Source organism: Macaca fascicularis, chromosome 4 (assembly GCF_037993035.2).
Source record: "Macaca fascicularis isolate 582-1 chromosome 4, T2T-MFA8v1.1".
NCBI lineage: Eukaryota > Metazoa > Chordata > Mammalia > Primates > Cercopithecidae > Macaca > Macaca fascicularis.
The window spans coordinates 67,293,670-67,318,126 of record NC_088378.1 but is presented as its reverse complement, the minus strand read 5'-3'; the positions used below and the strand labels follow the sequence as shown (position 1 = coordinate 67,318,126).

The 24,457-nt window shown below is 42.8% G+C and overlaps 1 protein-coding gene across 1 annotated transcript in view; it reads right to left on the bottom strand.

The window, feature by feature from the left end:
* Positions 1 to 15,436, bottom strand: part of SEC63 (SEC63 homolog, protein translocation regulator) — an 89,491-nt gene extending 74,055 nt beyond the window's left edge. Inside the window, exon 1 of the mRNA XM_005552219.5 lies at positions 15,106 to 15,436. Coding sequence (XP_005552276.1) covers positions 15,106 to 15,229 — 124 coding nt within the window. The 5' untranslated portion in view covers positions 15,230 to 15,436. The remainder of the gene's footprint in view (positions 1 to 15,105) is intronic.
* Between the last annotated feature and the right edge of the window lie 9,021 nt (positions 15,437 to 24,457).

Sequence of the window (24,457 nt, the reverse complement as noted above, 5' to 3'; positions counted from 1 at the left end):
GGTTGCAGTGAGCCAAGATCACATCACTGCATTCCAACCTACATGACAGAGTAAAACTCTGTCTCCAAAAAAAAAAAAAAACGAGAAGTCCAGTCCAGCCTGGAAATAGAAATTTGGGAGTCTGGGAGTCCTCATCATATAGGTTGGTTATATTTAAAGCCATTAGGTTGGATGAGATCACCAAAAGGCATAACTGTAGAGGATAATGTGAAGGACTCAGCCTTGAGGTACTCTAATATTAACAGGCCATCACAGTGAAACTATGTTCAATTAGTTACCCCCTAAAAAATAGTTCTACCTATACATCTATGGCCAATTGATTTTTGACAAGGTTACCAAGCCATTCAATGCTGAACAGACTCTTCAACAAATGATGCTGAGACAACCGGATTTCCACATGGAAAAGAATGAAGATGGACCCCCTTCTCACATCATTTACAAAAATTACCTCAAAACGGATTAAAGACATAAGAGCCGAAACCATAAATCTTTTAGAAAAAAAATACGAACAGATTTTTATAAGCTTAGAGTTGCCACAGGATTCTTAGATATGACACCAAAAACCCAGGCGTGGTGGCTCACACCTGTAATTCCAGCCCTTTGGGAGGCCAAGGTAGGCGGATTATGAGGCCAGGAGTTCGAGACCAGCCTGGTCAACATGATGAAACCCCGTCTCCACTAAAAATACAAAACTTAGCCAGGCATGGTAGCACATGCCCATAATCCCAGCTACTCAGGAGGCTGAGGCAAGAGAATCACTTGAACCTGAGAGGTGGAGGTTGCAGTGAGCAGAGATCGCGCCACTGCACTCCAGCCTGGACGATAGAGTGAGACTCCATCTCAGAAAAAGATAAAACACCTAAAGCATGAACAACAACAAAAAATAGATAAACTGGACTTCATCAAAATTAAAAGCTTTTGGTTTTTGATTCATTGAAGGACGTTATCAAGAAAGCAAAAAGGGAACCTACAGAATGAGAAAATACTTGCAAACTGTGTATCTAATAAGAGATTTATATCCAGAACACATAGAGAAAAAGATAACCCAATTTAAAAATGGGCAAAGGATTTAAATAGACATTTCTCCACAAACAAATGGCCAACATGAAAAGATGTTCAACATCATCAGCCATTAGGAAAATGCAAATCCAAACCATAAGATACACTTCAAATCTATCATTTAATTTTTAAAAAACTAAAAAAATAATTAAGCCAGGCACAGTAGTTCATGCCTGTAATCCCAGCACTTTGGGAGGCTGAGGCCAGCAGATTACTTGAAGTCAGGAGTTCAAGACCAGCCTGGTCAACACGGTGAAACTCCGTCTCTACTAAAAATACAAAAATTAGGCAGGTGTGGTGGCACGTGCCTGTAATCCCAGCTGCTCGGGAGGTTGAGGCAGGAGAATTGTTGGAACCTGGGAGGCGGAGGTGGCTGTGAGCTGAGATCACGCCACTGCACTCTAGCCTGGACGACAAAGTGAGACTTCGTCTCAAAAACAAAAAAAAAAATACACAAAAATTAGCCAGGTGTGGTGGCATGCACCTATTGTTCCAGCTACTCAGGAGGCTGAGGCAGGAGAGTCGCTTGAACCTGGGAGGCGGAGGTTGCAGTGAGCCGAGATTGTGCCACTGCACTCCAGCTTGGGGGACAGGGCTACACTCCACCTCAAAAAAGAAACAAAAACAAAAGTATTAACCATAATTTCATATATAATTTTAATATAATTATTAATTAATATTATAGCTACACATTATTAGCTATAATTTTTCTAAAAAACATAAAACAACAAGCATTGGAGAGGAAGGAACATTGCTTGGAGGAATGTAACACGGAGTTCACAACCAGCCTGGACAACATAGTGAAACCGCATCTCTATTTTTAAAATAAGGAATGTAGCCAGGCGTGGTGGTGGGGGACTGTAGTCCCAGCTACTCAGGAGGGTGAGGCAGGAGAATGGCGTGAACCCGGGAGGCGGAGCTTGCAAAGAGCCAAGATCGCGCCACTGCACTCCAGCCTGGGCGACAGAGTGAGACTCTGTATCAGAAAAAAAATAAATAAAAATAAGGAATGTAAAATGGTGCAGCCACTATGAAAACAGTTTGGTGGTTCCTCAAAAACCTAAACGTAAGGCTGGGTGGGGTGGCTTATGCCCGTAATCCCGTCCTTTGAGAGGCCGAGGCAGGCAGATCACTTGAGGCCAGGAGCTGGAGACCAGACTGGCCAACATGGTGAAACTGCGTTCCCACTAAACATAGAAAAATTAGTGGGGACTAGTGGCGCACACCTGTAGTCCCAGCTATTCGGGAGGCTGAAGCAGGAGAATCGCTTGAACCCGGGAGGCGGCAGCTGCAGTAAGCTGAGATCGCGTCATTGCACTCCAGCCTGGGCGACAGAGCAAGACTCCATATCAAAAAAAAAAAAAAAAAAGGGTAAGCATAGAATTAGCATATGACCCAACAATTCCACTCCTAGGAATATCCTCGAAAGAACTGACAATGTTCACTGCAGCATTATTCACAATAGCCGAAGGGTGGAAACTGTCCAAGTGTTCAACAAATAAACAAAATGTGGTATATCCTACAATAGAGTATTACTCAGCCATAAAAGGAATGAGATTCTGATACATGCTACAACATGGATGAACCCTGAAAACATTATGCTAAGTAAAATACGCCAGACACAAATGGACAAATTTTTAAGATTCTACATATATGAAATATCTAGAACAGGCAAACTTACGGAGACAGAAAGTATAGAAACTTTCAGCTGGGCATACAAGATTCTCCATGATTTAAATCTACTTTTGGTCTTTTCTCACATTTTCTCACTCTATGAATCCTGGTTCCAACTAATTTGATACGTACTTTGAACATGTTCCATACTCATGCTATTTCTTCTTTGCAGTCCTCCTCCCCTTCCCCTTTCTACTGATTAAAATCTTTATCCTTCAAAACATGATGTAGGTTAAATTGTGGGAAAAAAAAATTAAAAATCTTCAGCCAGGTGCTGTAGCTCATTTGGGAGGCCGAGGCGGGTGGATCACGAGGTCAGGAGTTCAAGACCAGTCTGGCCAAGATGGTGAAACCCCTTGTCTACTAAAAATACAAAAATTAGCTGGGCGTGGTGGTGGGCACCTGTAATCCCAGGGACTCAAGAGGCTGAGGCAGGAGAATCACTTGAACCCGGGAGGCGGTGGTTGCAGTGAGCCAATATTGTGCCACCGCACTCCAGCCCGGGCGACAGAGCGAGACTCCGTCTTAAAAAAAAAAAAAATCTTCTTTGTCCTCAAAAGTCTAGTCAAAAATTCACCTACTGTGCAAAGCCTTTCTTGACCTCTAGATCCCCACTATCACAGCCTACTAGATGCAAATTCATCCAACTAACCTTGGATGAATTTGTTTGGATGTAAACAGCACTTGTTTTCACTTCTCTTACACTTTCTTTCTTGTGTTCTGCATATAATAATCTGTGCATTTGTCTAATCCTAATCCTGTCACCCCACCCGGGTTACAAATTCTACCAAAACATGACTATGTTTATACTGCGTTCATCTTTGTATCATCTGCTGTACCTGTACGGTCAAACAGTGAACATTTAATCAGTAACTACTAAAACTAAACAAAAATCTAAAGCAAAAAAAGATTTGGAATCTACACGAGAAAATTCCTACTGACAAACACAATTCCAAAATGTAAAGAATATTTTTCTTTTTTTTTTTTTTTTTGAGACAGTCTCACTCTGTTGCCCAGGCTGGAGTGCAGCGGCAGATCTCGGCTCACTGCAACCTCCACCTCCTGGGTTCAAGTGATTCTCCTGCCCCAGCCTCCTGAACAGCTGGGACTAAAGGCGTACCCCACTACGCCCAGCTAATTTTTGTATTTTTGGTAGAGACAGGGTTCACCACGTTGGCCAGGATGGTCTCGATCTCTTGACCTCGTGATCCACCAGCGTCGGCCTCCCAAAGTGCTGGGATTACAGGCGTGAGCCACCGTGCCTGGCCAAGAACATCTTTTTAAAAGAATGAACAGCAATGCCTATCAAAGAAACAATGTGATGGTGAAACAGTGTAACATTTGTCATCAATAAAGTCTGGTAATAGGAAAACATTTTTAAAAGCAAGTCCAAGCAATTTATGAATACATTTGTAATTACCTTCTTTATGTCTAAATAAAAAGTATGATTAAGGGAACAAGCATCTAAGAAAAGAAAATAAGCCTATCTTTGTTTCTCAGGTCCTCCCAAGATCAAGCAAATATGCAACGTGACCTTTAAATAAAAGCAATTTTACATAATGCAGGGTATTTTTTTTCGGGTTTTTAAATTTATTATCTATTTTATTTTATTATTATTTTTTTGAGACGGAGTCTTGCTCTGTCACCCAGGTTGGAGTGCAGTAGTGCAATCTCAGCTCACTGCAACCTCTGCCTCCCAGGTTCAAGTGATTCTCCTGCCTCAGCCTCCTGAGTAGCTGAGATTACAGGAGCCCACCACCACGCCTGGCTAATTTTTGTATTTTTAGTAGAGACAGGGTTTCACCATATTGGCCAGGCTGGTCTCAAACTCCTGATCTCATGATCCGCCCGCCTCGGCCTCCCAAAGTATCCCGTGCCTCGGGATTACAGGCACGAGCCACCGCGCCTGGCCTATTTTTTATTTTTTTAGACAAGAGTCTCACTCTGTTGCCCAGGCTGGAGTGCAGTTGTGCAATCTCAGCTCACTGCATCCTCCACCTCCCAGGTTCAAGCAATTCTCCTGCCTCAGCCTCCCAAGTAGCTGGGATTACAGGCAACCAACTAATTTTTTTTCTATTTTTAGTAGAGATGGAGTTTCACCATGTTGGCCAGGCTGGTCTCAAACTCTTTACCTCAAACGATCTGCCCACCTCGGCCTCCCAAAGTGCTGGGATTACAGGTGTGAGCCACCAGACTCGACCAAAATAATGCAGTTATTAATCTAATGTTTGTCATCACATCTATAAAACCTTCATGTAGTCCTGTAATTCCTACTGCCAAGTTCTCAACTGCTTTCCTCTGCATAGGACTTAAGTGTGTACATGTGGCAATGTCTGATACACCCCTCTGTCAGGATAGAACAAAGAGGGAATGACTTTTTAAAACAATTTAAAGTTTTCTCAGATCTCTAACATTCCTTTAAGAGCTAAAGCCTGAGAAAACTGTAAGCTCTACACATTGGGAGGTTGAAGCAAGCAGATCATCTGAGGTCAGGAGTTCAAGACCAGCCTGGCCAACATGGTGAAACCCCGTCTCTACTAAAAATACAAAAATTAGCCAGGCGTGGTGGTGGGCTCCTGTAATCTCAGCTACTCAGGAGGCTGAGGCAGGAGAATCACTTGAACCTGGGAGGCAGAGGTTGCAGCGAGCCGAGATCATGCCACTGCACTCCAGTATGGGTAACAGAGCAAGACTGTCTCAAAAAAAAAAAACATCGACCATAAGCTCTAAATATGAACATTAAGACATATCCCTTTGAATACAAAGGGGACACAAGTTAGTTTTTTCTAATGTCAAGAAACACAGCCTTGGTGACACGGTGAAACCCTATCTCTACAAAAATTAGAAAAATTAGCTGGGCATGATGGCGCACCTGTAGTCCCAGTTACTTGGAGGCCAAGGTGAGAGGATCACTTGAGCTTGGGAGACAGAGGTTGCAGTGAGCTGAGATCGTGCTACTGCACTCCAGCCTGGGTGACAGAGTGAGACCCTGTCTCCAAGAAAAAACAAAACAAAACAAAAAACAAAAACACTCACTATCGGACTAGAGTTATTGTCAAAAAAAGAACAAAAAAACCAAACCACTCAACAGGAGACTGAGATAACCCATTGTACTGTAATTACAACTCTATAGAGAGTGACGGTGTGCATGTGTAGTTCCTGCTACTTGGAGGCTGAGGCAGGAGGATGGTTCAGCCCAGGAGATTGAGGCTACAGTGAGCAGTGGTGGTGCCACTGCACTCCAACCTGGGTAACAACATGAGACCCAGTCTCAAAAAAAATTCATCCCCATTCTTTTCCATGAACTTAATCCCCAAACTGATCATTGGGCCAATTACCAAACAGCTTTCCAGAGGACAAGAAATAAGTAATCCTGGAAATGAGTGAAAATTCAAAATCTGCACTCCATTCTCATTCTCTCCTCAGTACTTATATTCAATAAACAGTCCAAGCTTTCTTAGAATTCTCTTCCTAATCCGATCGCCTATCACTGGAGAGAGCCTCTGAAATGTACACCCCCTCCATCTAGTTTCCCACCCAGCCATCACCAACCTCCCCCTCCACCCACCAAACCATTCTCCACACAATACTCCACAAAAGCCAAACTGACCATGTTTTATTACCATACTTTAAAACCTCCATTGTTTACCAAATAACTTACAGGATAAAGTATAACACTCTTAAAATAGTTAACTTGGTTGTAAGTGCCAATCATATTCAAATCTTTACCATATACTAAACACCTCCACGCTTTTGCATATACTTTCCCCTATATATGGAACGCCCTTCTCCCACTTACCGTTTAAGACCGATCTCATGTCACCTCCTCTGCATGAAACACTTCCCCAAATCCCAAAATGTATTTACTCCTTCCTATGTGCTCCCAAAGCACTTTCCACTAGCCATTTTAACACGTATCCTAATGTGTTATATTTACTTAATTACAGGAGGCAGCAGAGAGTAGTGGCTAACAAGAGATGCTTTGGCATAAGACAGAATTGAGTCCAATATACAATCTTCCACCTGGTAGCTATATGACCTTAGGAAAGTTGGTAACCTCCTCTAGGACGCAGTTTTCTCATGAATAAAATGAGGTAATACGTCAATCCAGCTCAAAGTGCTACCTTGAGTGCATTCCACACTACCCACCTTCAGACTAGCACTCACTCACTGAACAGCAGCAGAGCTGAGTCTAGATGAGGAAAACCATGGTTATCTATCTCGGACTGAAGGCGGAAGTAGGTTTTCCTCCTCCAAGGAGGGACTATGTCTAAAGTTATCCCCACAGAGAGGATTCCGGGAGGACAGTGGAGTAAGAAACACCAGGAATCCATCTCCCTATCTAGACAACACTTCACTGGCAGAATCTGTCTTACAAAACTATTTTGCAACTCTGGAGTCTACTGAAGGCTTGCAAGTTTCAGGGAAAGGCTTGGAGGGTAAATTATGAAGACTTTTGGTCAATTTTAGTTCCTTGGTTTGTACCTCCATGTTGGGGCTCAGTGATACCCGAAATATGGCATTTTGACATGCTGAATGAACAAGCCTCAAGGTCTGACTTTCCTTCCTGCCCTCCTGATACCCCCACCATATCCCAAAGCCTTCATCTGCCTAAGATCCAGACCCACCAAAATGAATAACTGCTTTTCTTCTCCTCCTGTAGGACCAAGAAGGTAACCACACCTAAACAGACCCTTCACAAGATAATGTACAAGTTCATCTCTGTTCTCTGATCCATTCTCCCCAGCAATCCTATCAACAGAATTCCTCTTCTCCCCCTTCCCATAACCTGTTTCACCAGGATGGTATATAAGCTTCTGAACTACATTGGAGTGTGGGGAATCACTTTGTGGTTCGCCCCATGTACACATCAAATACATTTGTATGTCTTTCCTCCAATTAATCTGCCTTGTCTGAGTTGATTTTTCAGCAAATCTTCAGAGGGCAAAAGGGAAGTTTCCCTTGGTCCCTACATCCACACTTTGTTTTCTAAATAATAAACTAATGCATTTAAAAGAATTATGAGTTTATGCTTTGGGGCACACAATGTACAAAGATGTAATTATGTGAAATCAAACACTGAAAGAGGTGGGGATGGAGCTATAAAGGAGCAGAGTTTTTATATGTCAAAGTTAAACTGGTATAAATTGAAATTACAATATTTAGGATGTTTAATGTAATCCCCATGGTAACCACACAAAAACTACAGAATATACTCAAAAGAAAATGAGATGTGAGCAGTGGATCACACATGTAATCCCAGCACTCTGAGAGGCTGAGACGTAGATCGCTTGAGCCCAGGAGTTCGAGACAAGCTTGAGCAACATGGCAAAACCCAGTCTCTATTTACAAATAAAATAAAAATAAGAAAATGCAAAAAATATAAACATTTCACTACAAAAAAAAAATCAGCTAAACAAAAAAATAGTAATGCAGGAAATAAGGAACAAAAGGCTATATGCCTATACAAAACAAATAGCAAAATGACAGAGGTCCTTCTTTTTATTGTATGTGACAGGGTCTCCCGTCATCCAGGTTGGAGTGCAGTGACATGATCATAGCTCACTGCAGCCTCAATTTCCTGGGCTCAAGTGATCCTCCTGCTTCAGCCTCCTGAGTAGCTAGGACTAAAGGTGCGCGCCACCATGCCTGGCTAATATTTTTTTTATTGTTTGTAGGAACATGGTCTCATTATGTTGCCCAGGCTGGTTCAAACTCCTGGACTCAAGTGATCTTCCCATTTCAGCTTCCCAAAGTGCTGAGATTACAGGAATGAAACACTGCACCTGGCCCTCCTTCCTTAACAGTAATTACTTTAAATGTAAATAGTTAAATGTTCCAATTAAAAGACAGACCTGGCAGAATGGATTAAGAGCACCTGATCCAACTATGTCCATTTACAAGAGACTCACTTTAGATCCAAAGACACAAACAGATTGAAGGTGAAAGGATGGAAAAAATATTCCACGCAAACAGTAACCAAAAGAGAGCAGGGTGGTGACTATAGTATTAGACAAAATAGACTTTAAAACAAAAAAGATTACAAGAGAAAAAAGACATTACATATTAGTAAGAGGTTCAATACAGCAAGAAGATATAACATTTATAAACATTTATGTACCTAATGCCCATCAAAATGTACAATGCAAAAACCAACAAAAACAGATAGTGCTACAATAACAGTTTCAGACTTCAATACACCCTCCATCCCCAATAATGAATAGAACAACCAAAAAGAAGGTAAGGAAATAGAGGACTTAACACAAACCAACTAGATCTAACAGACATAAATAACACTCACTACCCAACAGCAGCAGCACTCACATCATTCTGTAGTGCCCATGGGACATTTTGCAGGACAGACTATATGTTAAGCCAAAAATTAAGTCTCAGTATATTTTAAAAGATAACTATCATACAAAGTATCTTCTCTGACCATAACAGACAAGTATGACCAATACGGATGAGTACACTGAGATACACAGAAGTTAAAGCAGTAACCAATACAGATGAGTATACTGAAACACATGGAGGTTAAATAACTTACAATAGGCCGTAGAGCCAGGTTTCAAAACCAGGCAATATTGAAAAAGTAAGGTCAGAGTAAGGTTAAATAAGTTTTGAAAAGGGAAGATCAAGCCCCAAAAGTAAGATCAAGGAGTCATAACAAAAACTTTTTTCAAAAACTTTTTTGAAATTATACATTTTATCTCAATTGAAAAGGAATTCTTTCCATAACCTATGGAAAGAATAAAAGCATGCTTTTGATTATTTAAAATTCTAATAATTACAAGCAATCAGTTATTTTCTCGTCAAATATACCAATAAAAGCCTAATGATATACAATGTTTAAAGTCATAACTCTTCTATTGTAAATCAAAAAAGTAGTAAACAAAATTATGCACATAAGAATAATGGTTGGATTGAAATTCCACATAAACATTAAGAATACTTGTTATTTTAAAAGCACTAAGCAAGACAAACATTAACAATTACTAAGAAAGCACAAAGTGGGCAGTGCACACAAAAGGTATTGTTGGCAATACCAAAGATGGGTAGTGCTAAGGTAATTATGTGCAATTATTTCAAAATGTTAAGGATATCCAAATTATATAAGACTCCAATCATGGCACAATGGTAAATACTCTGGAAGCCATTAATACACAACTATGATAAATTGATTGTAAACTTGTATCATTAAAGTTGTTTGACAAAAATATCTGGCTTTTAACTCCCAGAACTTTACAGTACTGTTCTGTAAGTGCTTCTTAGCTATGTAAAACAAAAATGCTAACACATTAGTTTTTTGGATATTTTTGTTGTTGTTACCAAAGAGCACATACCAAAATATACTACCTCCCAAAATGACAACTACAGCAAAAGACCATTACTAAGGAAGCTCTCCTCCAAGCAGCACTTCTCAAACAGCTACAATTTAGACACCTACAGGGATCTTTAAAAAATACCAATACATAGCACCCACTCCAGACCAAATAAATCAGAGTATCTGGGGATGGGTACAAGTGTTTTAAAAAGTTCCCGAAGTGATTCTAATGTGTAGCCAGGGTTAAGAATCACTGTGCCAAGGAAATCTAAGCCCTCTGTGGTATCATTTCATACAGAGCTTTTGTCCTTAATTGTCTGAAAAAGTATTCATTTTATTCAGCCAACTTGCAAACCAAGAGAGTAAAACAAATAGGACCCTTTAACTACTAAAAGGGGTGTTAATTAGAAGTACACTTAGCTAAACACGTTAGGCAAAAATCAAGGCAAAAGGAGTCCATTAATGTTTTAGATAACAGATATGTTCAATTAACATGTCAAATATGCCAATAAACAAACTGCGGATTTTTCAAACCACAGACTACAAACTGTGAAATGGTGCTATGCTTTCTGGTGCATTCAAGAGCCCACTAATTCCAAAAGAGCTGTGCTGAAACAACTGTCAACCTTAAAAATTGAAAGTTCCAAATGTGTTGCAAAAAACACAAACAAAAAACCGAAATAAAGATTACTTAAACTGGGCCGGGCGCAGTGGCTCATACCTGTAATCCCAGCACTTTGGGAGACTGAGGTGGGCAGATCACTTGAGGTCAGGGGTCGGAAACCAGCCTGGCCAACATGGTGAAACCTTGTCTCTACTAAAAATACAAAAATTAGCTGGGCATAGTAGCAGGCACCTGTAATCCCAGCTACTTGGGAGGCCAAGGGGGGAGAACTGCTTGAACCCGGGAGGTGGAGGTTGCAGTGAGCCAAGATCATGCCACTGGCATGTGAGCCTGGGCAACAGAGTGAGACTTCATGCCAAAACAAACAAAAAAATTACTTAAACTGAACTTTAAGGTTGTATAACTGCCAGAGCAAACCTTTTCATGCTTTCATGCACACGCTATCTCTGAAAATACTGTCAGAACTCTGAAATTCAAACACATGCCTACATTTTTGTATTTGGCTACTTAACTGTTTCACAGGACAACTAAATAAATTAAGCCTCAAAAACAAGTATTAAAATATGCTGTTGCGGCCGGGGCACAGTGGCTCACGCCTGTAATCCCAGCACTTCGGGAGGCTGAGGCAGGTGGATCAGTTGAGGTCAGGAGTTCGAGACCAGTCTGGCCAAGATGGTGAAACCCCATCTCCACTAAAAATACAAAAATAAGCCAGGCATGGTGGCTCACACCAGTTTTCCTAGCTACTCAGGAGGCTGAGGAATGAGAATCGTTTCAACACGGGAAAGAGAGGTTGCAGTGAGCCGAGATCATGTCACTGCACTTCAGCCTGGGTGACAGAGCAAGGCTCCATCTCAAAAAATAAAAATACTTTTATATATATATATACACACATATACATATACACATATATAGACACACACACACACACACACACATATATATATATATATATATGGTGGTGTGTTTCCCCAAAACAGTACTACGGGGTCCTCATCTTTTATTTAAAATCCTTAAGAACAAATGTGCTTCAGAATTTTTCAGATTTTAGAAAGATAACACAGCATTTATACCCAAACAGACCCTGTAAGGTCTAAAATAGCACCAATAACCGAATAAATTAATATTCCAAGAGCAGAACATAACTATTTCCTAAGTGAGATAAGGATTATTAAGTAGCCTTCTGTCAGTACAAGTCAGCAAATTATTTTGCAAAAACTTCTGAAAAAACTTCCTTTTTCAGAGCTTTGAATGAAGCAGTAATTCAAGATTTCTCTTTGATATTCAAGATACTGCAACTGGGCTGCAGAAAAAAGTCACTATGATGAAAACATCCTTTTAATACAACTGTAATTCTACAGAAACAACTCAAGTTATTAGAGTCCAAGCGGTGCCCAATAATTTTCATAATGATTAGAATAGCATTTAAGTGTTCACCTTAATTTTCATAACACAATTTTGAGCAAGACCAAACAAATACATCAAAATATGCATACTGACTAAGGCAAGCCTGAAGCAGAGGGCCTGATGTAAAACAGGGGCAAACTGACACCCATAATAGCTCACCTAACTTTCTATCTAGCAGTGTGGAAACCACACAGGGCTCTGAAGCTAAGTGATCAATGTTCTAATCCAAGCTTAACCATACAGGAAAATTACTTACATACTCTACCCCCAGTTTCTTTACCTGTAAATGGAGATAATAATAGAACCTACCTCACTGCATTTTTTTTTTTTTGGAGACAGAGTCTCACTTTGTTGCCCAGGCTGGAGTGTAGTGGCACAATCTCGGCTCATTGCAACCTCCACCTCCCGGGTTCACGCAATTCTTCCTGCCTCAGCCTCCCGGGTAGCTGGGATTACAGGCGTCCGCCAGCACGCCCAGCTAACTTTTTGTATTTTTGTAGAGATGGGGTTTTGCCACGTTGGCCAGGCTGGTCTTGAACTCCTGACCTTAGGTGATCCGCCCGCCTCAGCCTCCCCCAGTGTTGGGATTACAGGTGTGAGCCACTGCGTCCAGCCAACCTCACTGCATTTTTAAGAAGATTAAATAAAGTAAAAGTTGAACTCCATGATTTACAAATAGCGTTAATCCCCTCCACCTAAACTACCACCACTTTTTCAAAGACACTTACATACTGAAGGGGGTCAAGTATGACTTGTTGGCAGGGCGTGGTGGCTCACACCTGTAGTCCCAGCACTTTGGGAGGCCGAGGAGGGCAGATCACTTGGTGTCAGGAGTTGGAGACCAGCCTGGTCAACATGGTGAAATCCCATCTCTACTAAAAATACGAAAATAAGCCAGGCATGGATGCCTATAATCCCAGCTACTCAGGAGGCTGGGACAGAACTGCTTGAACCCAGCAGGTGGAGGCTGCAAAGAGTCAAGATCGAGCCATTGCACTCCACCCTGGGCAACAGAGTGAGTCTCTGTCTCAAAAAAATAAATACATACATAAATACATAAATAAATAGTATGATTCGTCTATGAAATCAGATGAATTTTATAATACAAAACTCACCATGAAAATATGACTTTCAAATTTCAAAAATCCGTCCTGACATGGTGGCTCAAGTCTGTAAGCCCAGCTAGTCGGGGGGCTTGAAGCGAGTTCAAGACCAGCCTGGGCAAATGAGACTCTCTCCACTTTAAAAAGAAAAACTTCAAAAATCCAATGTAGATTAAAAAATGATGGCTAATTTCTGAAATCAGGGCCGTTTCTCAAAACATTTTTTATACCTTTGCTCTGCCTGATCAAAACACATTCTAGCCAAAACCACCGACTACTCTCCCAGTATCTTTTTGTCTTCTACACTACCAATTGCACACATAATGGTTGTTAGGTGAAAATAAAACTACTGAAAAGTGAACCCTTTTAACTTGAAATATAACAACGACAAGAATGACCTAGGTTTTGCAGACAAGAATAAGTCAATACAGTATTAAGACTTCACTTATACACAACCACTGTCCAAAGAACCTACCCAATATTTTTTTTCCTTTTTCAACATCGAGGAAGAACCTACACAATTTAAATGCACTTAGGAAATAAGGCACAACAGTCCAAAATCCAAATTTCATAAACTACCCATTGAGTAAGAAAAGTATTAAGACTGGTAACTGTGCACAGAGTTTTGCATCTAATGGATTTTTTAACTTACTGTCAAAGGTGCAAAATGATGGAATCCTTTACTATTTATCCTAAATTTATTTTAGTTCTATTCCAAGTCAAGAATGTTAGTTTCCTGCAGATCACAACGGGCGGGGGGGAAAAAGAATGTTACAGGGCATTGAATCCATTCAGCATAACAAGTTCTGAGCTGATTCAATGCTTCACTGTTAACAACTTCCCCGAAGTAGAATATGTAACCTGGACAACATAGACCTCCAGCACACCCAGTTGAAGAGAAGATATTTAAGCAAGTTAGCACAGCTCTTGTGAAACAGAAAGCCTTCCCTAAGTTGTTAATACTCAAAACCTACTCCTTACTGTTAACACTACCATAAATAACCCATTAGGCCCTCGCAGTTACATCAGCTTTAAGAATATCATCTGCCATATGTCCTAGTAGAGTGCAACAAATGGATGCAAACATTACCCAAACATAAAGTGAAATATGAAAAGAATCTGTTATTCTGTGCTTTAATTCGATGTTGTTTAATGTGAAAAGACTTAGAACCAAAAGCAAATCGACCCACTACCTCAAAATTCCCTATAAGATTAATTAAACGAGACTTAACCCTTCATACTTGCACTTTTTCCGTCACAAACAGGAAACTCCAAAGAAAAGGAAATAGAAAAAATCCTATTTTTGCTAAGAGGAATAACAGCATTGCTTCCAACCCCCCCCAGTGAGTGAACAAATGAAAAAGCAACGGGAGGAAGTGACGGGGGTAGGCGGTGGAGAGCTCAGTCGGAGTCCTAAGCGTGCCACCCGGCTCAGAGATGCCTCAAAACATCTGTTAAGAGCAGCTGCAACAGGGAAACAGGAGTCGGGGGAGGAGGGCCGCGAACTGGAGGGACTGAGAGTTGTGTCCGCACCTTCAGTTTCTTCCCTGGCCAACTCTTTGCTCACCTCCCAAGTCCCCATCCTCCCCATCCCATCTCGCTTCCTCCATAAAGAAAAATCCCCAATAAAAGCAGAGGCAGAGAAGACAAAGAGGCAGGAGGAGACTGCAAGGAGCGTCCACAACAATGGAGAAGATGGAGCGAGCGAAACTCCTGAGGACAATGAAGGGAGGTGGAGAAGCGCCGAGGGAAACGCCGCCGACCCGGGCCCCGCCAGTGGCGGACGCTGGACACAGGCCGGGCCGCACGGTCCTTGTCACCCCGGACGCCGAGGGCTGGGGCCGGGCGCCACAGGGCCTGGGGGCGCTGGGGCGGCCTGCGCGGGTCCGCGGGCAAAGGCCGGCGGGACTCACCGGCATTCTGGTCTCGGGGCCAGAGGTAGTATGTCGCTGGGATCACGATGAGCCCCACGAAGGAGGTGAGGAAGTAGAAGAAGGTGTTCCCACTGTCATCGTACTGGAACTGCTGTCCGGCCATGGCACCCCCTCCTCCGCCTCGCTCGTCTCACCGCCGCCGCCACGACCACGCTCTGCACTCCCGCTCCCAACGCCCCGGCCCAAGTGGCGTAGCTTGGACGCTGCCGCCGCCGCCTCTCCTCCCTGCCCCCACGCCACTCTCACGGACACGCCGCCGCCACCGCCGCCGCTGCTGCTGCCGCCGTCGCCGCCGCCGTCGCCAGCTCTCGCGAGAGGAGATAGTTCCCGCCCCGCTCAGTTTTCCCTCCCCCTGCCTGTCCCCAACAAGCTAGCTAAGGAAGACGTGGCGAGCGCAACGGTGGAACTCGGCGAGGTCTCGCCCTTAGCCCCGCCCCAACGTCAAAGCCCCTCCCCCTAACTCCTCCCCAGGGACCCCGCCCCTAACCCCTCCGCCTTCCCCCACCGCTCAGTTCCCAGCGCCCCACGCCGGATCCCGGGCGTCGGCTTGTGGGATCCCAGTGAAGGCTTCCCGCCCGAGCAGCGGCCGCGGGCGGTTCACTTGGCTGCGACTGGGGTCCCAGATATTCAGAGAAGAGCTGAGGCTTAGCCTGTCCTGCCCTCTCGATTAGTTGCCCTGGTTGATCATGTTTCCTTGGGTTCTGGATCTTCTCCTCCAGCCCCCATATTTTGGATGACAAATGTCATTTAGAATAAGGGGTGGGAGGCCGGGAGCAGTGGCTCACACCTGTAATCCCAGCACTTTGAGAGGCCAAGGCGGGCGGATCATGAGGTCAGGAGTTCGAGATCAGCCTGACCATCATGGTGAAACCCAGTCTCTAATAAAAATACAAAAATTAGCCGGACGTGGTGGCTCGCGCCTCCGTCTCAAACAAAAAAGCGGGGGGGAGGCGTGGATTGCAGTTATGTTTACAAAGCAATGTTTACTATCACGCCGGGCGCGGTGGCTCACGCCTGTAATCCCAGTGCTTTGGGAGACCGGATGGATCATGAGGTCAGGAGTTCAAGACCAACCTGACCAACATGGTGAAACCCCGTCTCTACTAAAAATACAAAGCTAGGCCGGGCGCGGTGGCTCACACCTGTAATCCCAGCACTTTGGGAGGCCGAAGCGGGAGGATCACGAGATCAGGAGACCGAGACCATCCTGGCAAACACGGTGAAACCCCGTCTCTACTAAAAATACAAAAGAAGAAAATTAGCCGGGCGTGGTGGCGGGCGCCTGTAGTCCCAGCTTCTCGGGAGGCTGAGCCAGGAGAATGGCGTGAACCCAGGAGGCGGCGGAGCTTGCAGTGAGTGGAGATCGCGCCACTGCACTCTAGCCTGGGCGACAGAACGAGACTCCCTCTCAAAAAAAAAAAAAAAATTGCAAAAACTAGCCGGGTGTGTTGGCACGCGCCTGTAATCCCAGCTACTCAGGAGGCTGAGGCAGGAGAATCGCTTGAACCCTGGAGGCGGAGGTTACAGTGAGATGAGATCGCTCTTCACTGGGTGACAGATTGGAATCTACGCTGTGCTCATTTTGCAGATGAAAATTTCCCCAATCCCCTACAGATGGTTCCCTGTAAGCTGAGACCTTGATTGCTTTGTGTCATTTAATCATCAGTAAACCCCATGGAATAAAGCAAAATATGTCCGCTCTACAAATGAGAAAATTGAGGCTCAGAGAGACTGCCCAAGGTCCCTCACAGTAAGAGAATGTCTGAGGAATCAAACCCGTATCATTTTGACGCCACAAACCCTCCTTCGCCCAGGACCTTAACATTTCCTGACTGTGGCTGGCACTCTTTCCGCAGGCTGTGAACAGGAACCTGCATTTCAGGGAAGGACGGTGGCGGTAGCAGTCGCTCTCGGGAGGCTCTCCCTCCCCTGGCTGTGGGACCTTAGAGGCTGGTGTCTGCTGAGCTGGGAACTGGGCTTCTGCCTGGATCTTGGAATGACCCCACCCACGGTCCAGCGGCAGCTGTGGTTGGGGCCTGTCCCAGAATCCATTGACCCTCCCTGGGTTAAAAGGATAGCCCACCTGGTTGTAGAGATTGAAAGGACTAATTGCGAAAATGCTTTTCAAAGGAGAAAGTGTGTAATATGCAAATACCAAATATTACCCTATATTTTAAAGACTCATTTTAATACTTTATAGTCTGTTAACTAAATGCATCATAATATTCCTTCCATTGTTGGAGCAAAAATCTGGTTGCTCATTGTCTTTTATTTCATGTCTTCAAAACTAGTATCTATCATAATCAGTAATGCTTTCCTTCATAATAGATTGTGTTCATATGTATTCTCTCTTCCCTTCAAATTTCCTATCTACTCACTTTGAAAGGAAATTTCTGAAATTCATTTCTATGCATTTCCCCCCTCACTTTTTTTCTGCACAAAGTTTCAAAACTATATTATAGGTGAAAAAATAAAACCAAGAAATGAAGGGAAGGTTGGACTGTGAAATCAACATAGTATTGTGATCTCCCAACGCTGATATACCCAGAGTGAACAATTTGCCTTGCTGCAGAAAATTAGTGACAGACTTGTCTCAGCTGAAGTGAGTAGGATCCTGAAGTTCCTTTTGTTTGTTGAATATGTTTTAAGTCTTCCTGGGTTTTAACAATGTTGAACTTTTTTTTTATTATTACTCCTATTATGTTTTACTCCGCATTTGTGTAAAGATAATACATCAGTTTTGTAACCTTGTAGCAATATAAGTTATTGATGATAAATACTCCGCTTCTTTCTGCAGGAATAATATTTTCACTGCAACTTTGGAGTCATGCCTAAAAGTGGCTTGAACCAAATTGAAATAACAATTTGAAAAAACCCCAGACCAATCTAAAATGTTATCTTTTTAAACCAAAGCATGTTTAAGATTTGAAAATGTACCCTCTATTTTCAAAAATATACATATAATTTATCCTAGAACTTAAAATTCCTGAACATAGATAACCTCAGACCACCCAAATATTCTCCAAAGCAAATGTTAATCATATCTTTAAATAATTTCATTGCAATTTGTGATTCACACTTTTTTTTTTTTTTTTTTTTGAGACAGGATCTCATTCTGTTGCCCAGGCTGCAGTGCAGTGGCCCATTCTTGACTCACTGCAGCCTCTTCCTCCAGGTTCAAGTGATTCTCGTGCCTCAGCCTCCCGAGTAGCTGGCACTACAGGCATGCACCACCACACCCGGCTGTTTTGCATTTTTAGTAGAGACAGGGTTTCACCAGCCTCCCAAGTCACTTCTGACCTCATGTGATCCGCCCACCTCGGCCTGGCAAAGTGCTGGGATTACAGGTGTTAGCCACCATGCCCAGCAGATATTTTTAACCCAATAAAATTGTTTCAAGAAACTATTTTAGTGAGACATTTAATAAAAGTAAATTAATATGGCCGGGCGCCATGGATCACATTGAAGACCAATCTGGCCAACATGGTGAAACCCCATCTCTACTAAAAATACAAAAATTAGCTGGGCATGGTGGTGGGCCCCTGTAATCCCAGCTACTCGGAAGGCTGAGGCAGGAGAATCACTTGAACCCGAGAGGCAGAGGTTGCAATGAGCCAAGATCACGCCACTGCACTACAGCCTGGGTGACAGAGCAAGACTCCATCTCAAAAAAAAAAAAGAATATGGAAGAAGCAAAGCTACAGACATAACTTGTCTTTAGTCTAACAGCATATATTAAAAGGCCTGTAATTTAGGCCTGTAATCCCAGGACTTTGGGAAGCCAAGGTGGGTGGATCATTTCAGGCCAGGAGTTAAAGACCAGCCTGGCCAACATGGTGAAACTCCGTCTCTACTAAAAATACAAAAATTAGCGTGGTGGCGGGCACCTGTAATCCCAGCTACTCTGGAGGCTGAGACAGGAGAATCACTTGAACCCAGGAGGCGAAGTTTGCAGTGAGCTAACATCGTGCCACTGTACTCCAGCCTGGGTGACACAGCGAGACCATGTCTCGAAAAAAAAAAAAAAAAAAAAAAGGCATTGGTCATTTTAGCATTTATCTCTGTCTGTAATTGAATATTTTAATCAATTTTATTTTAATGGCTAGATAGACATTTTCCCTGTAGAAAGCCTGAATATGGCCGGGCGCGGTGGCTCAAGCCTGTAATCCCAGCACTTTGGGAGGCCGAGACGGGCGGATCACGAGGTCGGAAGATCGAGAACATCCTGGCTAACACGGTGAAACCCCGTCTCTACTAAAAAAATACAAAAAACTAGCCGGGCGCGGTGGCGGGCGCCTGTAGTCCCAGCTACTCGGGAGGCTGAGGCAGGAGAATGGCGTGAACCCAGGAGGCGGAGCTTGCAGTGAGCTGAGATCCGGCCACTGCACTCCAGCCTGGGCGGCAGAGCAAGACTCCGTCTCAAAAAAAAAAAAAAAAAAAAGAAAGCCTGAATATTTCAGGGTTCCTTTTCATACTCTTTTTCCTTAGAGTGACTCCTTCTTTGTAAGTCATCCTTTTTTTTTTTTTTTTTGAGACAGAGTATCCCTCTGTAGGCCAGGCTGGAGTGCAGTGGTGCAATCTTGGCTCACTGCAACCTCTGCCTCCCGGGTTCAAGCAATTCTCCCACCTCAGCCTCCCAAGTAGCTGGGACTATAAGCATGCACCACCACACCCGGCTAATTTTTTTTTTTTTTGAGACGGAGTTTTGCTCTTGTTGCCCAGGCTGGAGTGCCATGGCATGATCTCAGCTCACTGCAACCTCCGCCTCCTGGGTTCAAGCAATTCTCCTGCCTCAGCCTCCCAAGTAGCTGGGATTACAGGTGCCCGCCACCATGCCCAGTTAATTTTTTGTATTTTTTAGTAGAAACAGGGTTTCACCATGCTGGCCAGGCTGTTGTCAAACTCCTAACCTCAAGTGATCCATCCGCCTCAGCCTCCCAAAGTGCTGGAATTACAGGCATGAGCCATCGCTCCTGGCCAGTCATCCTTATACTACATTTTTGACTTAAATTTATACATACTAAAGTATATTTCTGTAGCCATAATCAGCATTATTTAATTATCTGCTGGTGGAGTTAGCTGCAAAGAAACTGGAAGGAACCAAATTATGATTAAATAAGGGCATGCAGTTACTTTCAGTCTTTTTCCCTTTCCCCCATGCTGGTAGACCATAACCTTTACTGCCAAAGCCTAGAAAATTATCTTTAATGGTAAACGCGAGTTTTAATGTAATCTTTAATGTTATACCAGAGATTTTTTTCATTAAGAGGCTAAATCTCTTTTGATACAAAGTAACCAATCCTGCTTATGACAACATCAACAAAGTAATGTTTGTACAACACTTATGATTTACAAAAATCTTCCAAAACATTATTCCAATTGAAATTTCAAATCATGACCATATGTTGGAACTTTGACTAGGTAAAAGGTATTAAATCATTGTAATCATTTCATTTCCTGACCCAGTAAGGCCCTTCAGACCCAACAAAACCACAATCTCCTATCTGGACAGAATGTAAAGAGAGGCATGAGTTGGAAAAACAGCAAAACTAGTTTAAGGTCAACCCTGAAACCATGAAAACAATCCTAAAAGAGGAATTGAGGGCTGTGGTTTTCCTTTGGTATTGGAAGCAGGTTTGTATTTTGACTTCTTTCTATGAGTATGTTGGACTTTTTAATGTTGTGTGATTTTTGTTTATTTTGGTTTTTGTTGTTGTGGGGTTTTTTGGTGGAGACAGTACCTCGCTATGTTCCCCAGGCTGGTCTTGAATTACTGTACTCAAGCCATCCTCCTGCCTTGGCCTCCCAAAGTGCTGGGATTGCAGGCTCAAGCACTGTACCCAACCTATTGTTCTTTTTCTATCCCTGCTTTTGTGATTATAAAGCTGAGAATTTTTTGCACTAAAGCCAGTTGTCAAAGATACATCAACAAACTCAGGTCATTCCTTTATGAATTAATTTTATACATTACCAGTTGCTATAGTTTGAATGTGTCCACTCCAAAATTCAGATGCTGAAACTTAATTGCCAATGTCATAGTATGAAAAGGTGGGGCCTTTAAGAGGTGATTAGGCCATGAGGCTCCTCCCTCATAAATGGGATTAAGGTCCTTATAAAAGAAACTTCATGAAGTGTTAGTGTTTGACTGTCTTGCCCTTCTCCTCACGCCATGAAGATACAGCAGTCCTCCCCTCTGGAAGATGCAGCAACAAGGCACATCTTGGAAGCAGAGACCATGCCCATCACTAGACACTGAACCTGCCGGTGCCTTGATCTTGGACTTCCCAGACTCCAGAACTGTGGGAAACAAATTTTGGTTCTTTGTAAATTATTCACTGTCCAGTATTTTGGTATAGCAGCACAAACAGACTAAAATGCCTACATATATAAAGGGCTTAATGAAAAAATAATGATTGACACTACATGTTATGCCATAAAATAGCACTTACTGAAATTTCCCACCCAGATCAAAATATAACTTGGGAGAGTGGTCATAAATAAAAGGAATAATTCACTCTAGGAATTTCAAAGGTATATATTTGAGTAAGAAGAAAGAAAACTCTCAAAAAGGATTAAAACAAGCTTCAGGGAAGATACCAATTATCTTGTGTCAATCATTTTGTTGAAAAATACTGTGGGTCTTAAAGCTTATAAAATTAGAGGTCTCTTATCAAGGAAAAGAATATATCTGCGGGACCAGGTATGAAAGAAAAAAGGAATATAAATTATGATTTTAAAATTAGATACAAAAGTTAATATTTGAGGGAGAAAAAAGTTAATATGTATTTCTAATATATTCTAACTGCTATCAAAGCTCATCTTCTACAAACAGAAGAATTCTATAAATTATATTTTGCATGATTTCTATTTTTTAAAATATGAGACACTTGTTATTGTATACACTGCATATTTGTTATCTGAAAGGGGTCCCATTCCAGACCCTGAGACAGGGTTCTTGGACTCCTTCCAAGAAAGAATTCAAGGCAATTCCACAGAGTGAAATGAAAGCAAGTTTATTAAAGATATAAAGAAACAAAAGAATGGCCACTCCATAGTCAGAGCAGTGGCATGGACTGCTTGACTGAGTATACTTACGGTTATTTCTTGATTATATGCTAAGCAAAGGGCGGCTTATTCATGAGTTTTTCGGGATTAGGGTGGGGAGTTCCTAGAACTGAAGCGTCCTCCCCTTTTTAGACCATATAGGGTAACTTCCTGACATTGCCATTTCATTTGTAAATGGTCATGGCACAGGTGGGAGTGTCTTTTAGCATGCTAATGTATTATAATTAGCATGTAATGAGTAGTGAGGACAACCATAGATCACTTTCATTGCCATCTTGGTTTTGTTGGGTTTGGCAGGCTTCTTTACCGCTCCCGTTTTATTATCAGGGTCTTTGTCACCTGTATCTTGTTGACCCATCTCATCCCCTGACTAAGAATGCCTAATCTCCTGGGAATGCAACCCAGCAGGCCTCATTTTACTCACCCCCTGTTCAAGATGGAGTCGCTTTGGTTTGAATGCCTCTGACATATTGAGTACGTTTCTATTTGACTAAACCTCAATCAAGAGAACCAAATCCTTAGCTTATAATTTTAGTATGTGATAAGTGGAAGAATTTTCAGAGTAGTTTTTGACTCAGTACATTTCAAACAACGTTACTCCTCCACAGCCTACATACTTCAGGTGCCAGGCCCCATGGGATATATTCATATTGTGAATCAAGGTGTATCATACTTTCATGTTGAGACAGCCAGGTGGGAGGGGGTCCCTGGCAAAACTCCAACCAGCCTGCACTGGGAATGTGCACTGGGGTGGAGCTGCAGAAGCCTGGCCCCTCCTCTTCCTGTGTGGAATCTGGGATTCAAACGGGAGGCGGGAAACACACCAGCAGGGACTCTGGCTTTGTGGAGGATCCCTGTTCCCCCTTTTTGTTCCTTTTCAACCAATAAAATCCTGCCTTACTCACCCTTCAAACCTCAGGCAAGCCTAAATATGTGGCTGTGGGACAAGGACCCTGTCTTTAACTTAACTAAGGAAAAGTCCTGCAACAATGTTACAAAGCTAGATGAGTTTGCCTCATGGGGGAAGGAGTATTCCTGGAAGTGGCAACAACTATACATGAAAGAAACTGTAAACAACTTAAAGATAGCCCCCTAACTCCACAGGACTGTGTAGCTGGAGTCAGGACAGCATTCTCAGCTCTGAAGGCTAACATAAGATTAGGACAGATGGCTCATGTCTGTAATCCCAACACTTTGGGAGGCCAAAGTGGGTGGATCACAAGGTTAGGGGTTCGAGAACAGCCTGGCTAATATGGCGAAACCCTGTCTCTACTAAAAATACAAAAATTAGCCGGACGTGGTGGCGCACACCTGTAATCCCAGCTACTCGGGGGGGCAGAGGCAGGAGAATTGCTTGAACCCAGGAGGCAGAGGTTGCAGTGAGCCAAGATCACGCCACTGCACTCCAGCCTGGGTGACAGAGCAAGACTCCATCTCGAAAAAAAAGATTAGCACAGACTCATCAGAGTAACTGCCCTAAAGCTGTTTGATAACTAGCCAAGAAGTTTCAGCATCAATGGGCATTTCCGGTCCACCAAAAGCCCACTGGTAACATTAATGTGGTGAGCACGTCTCTGCCAACACTGACAAATCAGATAGGAGGAAGGAAACTTTGACCTACAGATTGACTAGTTTCAGCTCTCATTTTAATTTCTGATTCACTGGACAAGCTGGCAAAAGACCATAGTGTTAAATAAATGAATAAACTTGCCCTACAGGTTAAATTGTTGTCTTGCATTCATGGCTAGTGAGACAATGGATAGACCTATATGCCCACACCCCTTACAGCAACCAGTCCAGGGAGCCAACCCACAGCCTCTACAGCAGCTGGCTTAGAACATCAGGATGTGATCAATGACTACCAGCTTCCCAATTTTTTACCCCACTTCCAAATCAGGATCAACCAGCCAAACACACATAAACTAATCACATAGGATGCCTTGCTTCTAGTTAGCCTGCCTCCAATTTCCCCAACCTACAATCTAAGCATACCTGAAACCTTCCTTTTTTTTCACTCCAAAGCTTCCCCACTCCCCTGCCTGGTTCTGAGTCTCTGTCAAACACAAGGAACGGTGGCAGAATCCATTGCTATAGCAAGCACCGAATAAACAGCATCTGTTTGTTCTCATTGAGGTGGTCTTGCTTTATTTCTAGGTAGATAAATGCTAAATGAATTACTCTTAACAGTTGTTAAGTATAGTATTACACACATATTAGTAGTTTTGCATAGATGTCTTAATGTCCTGCCACGTACCTGCATCTCCTG